A 5,567-nucleotide genomic window follows, 5' to 3' on the forward strand; every position below is an offset into this window, starting at 1 on the left:
CACTGGTCTGGCGGTCCCCAAGTTGCCGATGAAGGTGATGACCCTTCGTCCGCGGAATCAGAACTCCAACTTTCCTCGCCACTCTCAGTAGCAGTCCGAATCTGTGTCATTGAACAGCTGTTTTTCAATTTCAGCATCAGAACTCCAACTTTCCTCGCCACTCTCAGAATCGGTTGAATAGCAGTCCGAATCTGTGTCATTGAACAGCTGTATCTCAATTTCAGCATCTTCCATACGACGTCGTTGTGTGCCCATGGTGAACTATACGGCTCTCTAGCAGTGAATCTCTGTGCTTAGACCACGATAAGAAGCCATACATCATGACCTCGAGCCCACACATACAAAAATCTCATTCACGTCTTCGCTGAACTGAATATCTCCTTCAAACATGGCACATGATGTCATGGCTGGCTAACCTTACATTGCGATGTTTCAAAATCATTACAAACACAATGGTTTGACTGCAATGAATGAACGAATGACCAATCTGGCAACACCATATTCCGAGAATTAACTCCTGTATCTATCTAACACATTACACAGTGACATGCATACCGACTTGTCCCATACGATAAATAAGCTACAACAAGAGACACCATTGAATGTGAAGTCGCCACAAGGACTTACACTGCTAAAACGCATGGTGCAGAAAATGTATTACACTGCTAAAACGCATGGTGCAGAAAATGTATGAATTTCGCCAAATTTTTTTTGGGAATCAGTGTAAAAAAATTTTACAGATATTAAAATCTGGAAATTAGAATATCTGATTCCATATTCTTTCTACATTAAAGGAGCGTTCATTTCGTGCGTTTATCATAAAAAATGTAGAAATCACACCATTTTTAGAAACATGCTTACAATTTTATTGCTCTAGAAGGGCGGGCCTTTAAATAAACTCCGTCCAGCTGCCCCTACCGGAAATTAAATGGCCCGTCCGATAAAGGTTAAAATCTTTATATACTAAACTCTGGACAATTCTGAACTTGATGTAGTATGATTTATGTAATAATAGTTTCCTTAACATGTTGTTGTTTGCCTTCTGAAGATGGTCATTAATTGACCGAAACATGTAAAGGCATTATATATATATACACATCTGAGTCACACTGGACTGTACAATCAAATAATTTTATAGTGTTCAGGTACTATCCTGGCATGTTTGTTTGGTCAGAGGACAGGACTATCAGGACAACTGATTTCAGGCCAGGATTTGAAACTGCAAACTCCTGAATATAAAGCAGGAGTGCTACCCACTTAACTGTGACACTCACTACATCTGTACATCTGTACTTGCATGAATGAACTTCTACAGAACCAATTCTCACAGACACTTAAATGTGTCATGAGTACAATTCTACTATCTTTACATGGAATAAACCTAGTAATATTTTACACACACAAACAAACAAACTCTATGGCTTGTAGTCCACAACTGAAGTATACCAACCGAGCAACCGCCACTTGTCAGCAAAGTTAGTGTCAACTTTTGCAGATAGAGGGTGTAGCGTGGTTAGCGCAATGGATCCCCATGGCCGTTAATCTCAGTTTTCTAGACCAAAGCCACTATTTCCTTGAAATAGCTCCTCAATTATACCCACAAGGCTGAGCTCATCCCATTCCAGACCCACTACTTCTCAGAAAAACTGGTAGCGCCGGGAATCGAACCCAGGACCTTTGGATCTGTAGCCAGGAACTCTAACCACTAGACCACAGAGGCAGTCCATTTTATACACACACACACAAAAGACAATAAACAATTTACTTCTAAGAAGATATACCTGGCTTTTGATTTCAAGGTGTTCTTTGATTTCTTGCCATACCACATAAAGATCTTGAGACCGGTGTCAAGCACAAATACAAATCGTGGATCCAGAGACTCAACAGAAACTGGGACAGGCTCAAGATGAATGGAAGAGCAACCTGAAGCATGTACTCGATACAGGCGAGTCACGTAGGTCTGTAAGATATTCATGTTACTGTTATGAGACCCACGATGTTTTACAGGGACACTTGGACATTCTCTGTAAAATATGGGCATGCCACAAAACAACGGAACATTATCAAAAATGTACTGTAAGTAAACTAAGAAGACATAAAAACCAGCGTTACAGTGCTGGAGGCAGTAACTCAAAAATTCTCTTCAAACCCATTAGGTACATAGTGTGTACTCCAGGGGAGTAGCCATGACATCTAAATGATAATGAACTGATCCCATGCTTTGCACAAGGTATGTGTCTCAATAGACTATACAGCTTGACAAATCCTGTCTTTGGGTTCCTGAACACTGTACTTAAGCAAACATGGCACAAAGAGCAATACTTTAACCCAACAAGTAAACAGAGAAAGACGACTGGCAAGTAAGAACTATTTGTATGAAGCATACTGAAAGGTAAGGGGCCAAATAGCCAGTAGATTTATTTAAGCTGTATTTCTGTAGTTTACACCTATAGCTACTGATATTTTAAATTCATTATAAACATTCTACCACACAGTGATAACATGTGGACCTACAACAGATGAAGCAAAAATCAAGAACAGTGAGATGGGCAGGACATGTAGCAACCAGGGAGGAGGGCAGTAACATATCTACATGTACCACTCATCTAATCTTCCTTGATTCTCTTCCCTTAATAATATTTGAAGAACATGATAAATTATTAAACTCTTTACTAAGTAATTTTCTGCAGTCTCCTGTTTACATAACGTAGATACGCATGATTAAATAATTACCATATCTTCAACAGTGAAGAACCCACTGGAAGTGCGACCACCTTCAATGTAGGCAATATCTGTGTCAAAGAGACCGAGGAACTCGTCGGATTCATCGCCTTGTTCTTCCCGGATTGTCCGGCACTGCGCACCCAGGTAGTTACGCAAGTTTACGGCATGTATAGCTGCACAGGCCCTTTTGTCCAGCTGTAATACATGAAGCATGATGCAGATTCAGAATGAACAAGGTATGTCAGCCATCGTGAAAAACAATAAATTAAACATGGACAGCAAATAACACTTTCTTTCTGTGGCTTATTTTAGAATGCTGTCAGCAGCTATTATAAATGAATTGGAAATACGTGTTAGAAAGTGGCTGTAGCCTAAATGAGGAAGAATCCTGGCATTTGCCTCGAGGGACTGAGCACAGCCACACAAAATCTAAACCAGGATAGCTGCTGTCCTGGGCAAGATTCAAACCAATCACCTCCAGAATGAGTGCAGAGCAGTACCATTATGCCAAACCAGTTGTCACAGATGAATGGAACTAGCTTATAATTCGGTCCAGTGGTTCTGGTATCGGCAGTGTTCAATCTTCAGATTTTGTTAATAGTTCTAGTTAGTCATTTAAGTTAGACAAACAAAAGCCCTTCAACAAGGTTGGTTGCAGTACTTACTGTTGCCCTGTCACCAATCCAAAAGTAGATCTGCCATGCAAGAGACCCAGTATCATCAACAGAGGTCTTAAGGATTATGTAACAGTCACCCTCATAAAATTTTCCATGTGCTGCCTCCTCAATTTGGTTAGGAAGGAAATTTTCAATTTCCCAGATGGAAAGTCCTGGGATCTGACCGGCATCATCATCAAAGAACTCAGAGTAGTCAAGTGGAGGTTTCTCAAGCGTTTCATCCCATCTCTTCGGTCTGCAAGAGCAAAAAAAGAGTTTTACATGGCACAGAAATTAATGAAAATGGTCCTTAAAGAAACAAGACATGAGGATATGGACTAGATTGGCCGTGCCATAGTTCAAGCGGATAGTCGCTGGTTTCCCACCACAGTGGCCCGGTTTCGATCCCGGGTCAGATCAAGTGGGATCTGTGGTGGACAAAGTGGTGCTGGGGCAGGTTTTCTCCGAGTACTTTGGTTTCCCCTGCCAATCTTCATTCCACCAAATACTCCATCATCATAATCACCCAGGGCAGGTACAATAGGCTGCCATGCCAACTGGACCCAGCTGGACTCCACCACCCACTAAGCAAATGTGGATGAGATTCAACTGACTCAGGATACAGCCCAGCAGCAGGTGCTTGTGTANACTCCATCATCATAATCACCCAGGGCAGGTACAACAGGCCAATGAGTGGCTGCCATGCCAATTGGACCCAGCTGGACTCCACCCCCCCACCATGAAAATGTGGACTAGATTCAACTGACTCAGGATACAGCCCAGCAGCAGGTGCTTGTGTACCTTGAACTGCAGGAAATTTTATGAATAGCTGAAGGCCCATCAGCTTCTTACGGAGAACCTTCATCCAATGCACTACCTGCAGGCTCTTTGGCAGGACATGAGATATCACACTGAGTTGCATAGCAGCTTTGGCTACACGACTAGCAGACACGGTTGAATCCCTCTTGTGCAGCTCACAGCTCAGGTCTCACCAAACTACACACTGACCATAAACCAGTATGTTCCTTCAAAGTTCATAGCGTATTTTGGATTTGGGATTCTCACACTATGAAGAGTACAGTCTACCGAGACATTATGTAACACTGTATAAAAATGATAACTGAAATGTTTGCCAGGCACATGAGAATCCCACATGCCTGGTTACCAGATAATCAGGAATTTACTCTACTCTGTTCCATATTGTTTCATATTGTGGTTTTCTTGTTATGACACTGTGTAGTCTGGTAGATGAAACTGTAAATAGCTTCAATAAAATTCAGCCAGAAAAAGAATTCCACGCAAAGATAACTATACATTCAAACAAAAGTTGCATTTGAGACGGTATAGCAACCATCTTCCATATTTGACGCAATCAATACAAAATTTCATGCGGCTGCTTTAGATGGGTAAGAAAGTCACTTACTTCAAGGACTCAGCTTTCACTTCCTCTGCTGTCTTTTGCTTGTTCTTATCTTTCGCAATGTCTTTCATTCCCTGAAACAGGCAAAGTTATGTTAAATATGTAGGATAGAAAATGTTGGGGATGGTGCATGGGCCAGTAAGTGAGCAAGGTGTTTAATTTTAGAACCAAGAACTGTGGGAATAATGTACAATCCATAATCAGGGCAGATGAGGTAGGTATAAGATGGATGCAGAAATTTCCTCCAGAATACTAGTAAATACACCAGACTCAACGGTAAGTTTCAGAGTATGCCTAACTTCTATGAGAGCCTAAAATCTCACATCAGTAATACCCTTACTTACTTATTTATGGAGCTGAGCCCTTCTTGAGAAGCCACCAATCATACAGCTACTCAAGAACTTCCCAGCATTTTATGGGACCCGAAAGTTCATTACCGTGTTCACAAGAGCCCTCCACTGGTCCCTATCCTGAGCCAGATCAATCCAATCCATACCATCACATCCTATCTCTCTAAGATCCATTTTAATATTGTCTACCCATCTATGCTTGGTCTTCCCAGTGGTCTCTTTCCTTCTGGCTTTCCCACCAATATCCTATATGCATTCCTTTTCTCCCCCATTCATGCTACTTGCACTACCCACTTCATCCTCCTTGACTTGATCATTCTAATTATACTTGGAGAAGAGTACAAGTTATGAAGCTCCTCATTATGCAGTTTTCTCCAACCTCCTGTCACTTCATCCCTCTTCGGTCCAAATATTCTC

General features: G+C 41.6%; 1 protein-coding gene across 1 annotated transcript in view; it reads right to left on the bottom strand.

Annotated features, from left to right (window-relative positions):
* The window catches only part of LOC111864673 (protein flightless-1), a 38,792-nt gene that overhangs the window by 22,133 nt on the left and 11,092 nt on the right, over positions 1–5,567 (bottom strand). Inside the window, exons 9-12 of the mRNA XM_023852084.2 lie at positions 4,804–4,874; positions 3,390–3,636; positions 2,734–2,919; positions 1,782–1,960 (exon numbers count right to left, since the gene is read on the bottom strand). Of these exons, the coding sequence (XP_023707852.1) occupies positions 1,782–1,960; positions 2,734–2,919; positions 3,390–3,636; positions 4,804–4,874 (683 nt within the window). The remainder of the gene's footprint in view (positions 1–1,781; positions 1,961–2,733; positions 2,920–3,389; positions 3,637–4,803; positions 4,875–5,567) is intronic.

Source organism: Cryptotermes secundus, unplaced genomic scaffold, assembly GCF_002891405.2.
Source record: "Cryptotermes secundus unplaced genomic scaffold, Csec_1.0 scaffold418, whole genome shotgun sequence".
NCBI classification, from domain to species: Eukaryota; Metazoa; Arthropoda; class Insecta; order Blattodea; family Kalotermitidae; genus Cryptotermes; species Cryptotermes secundus.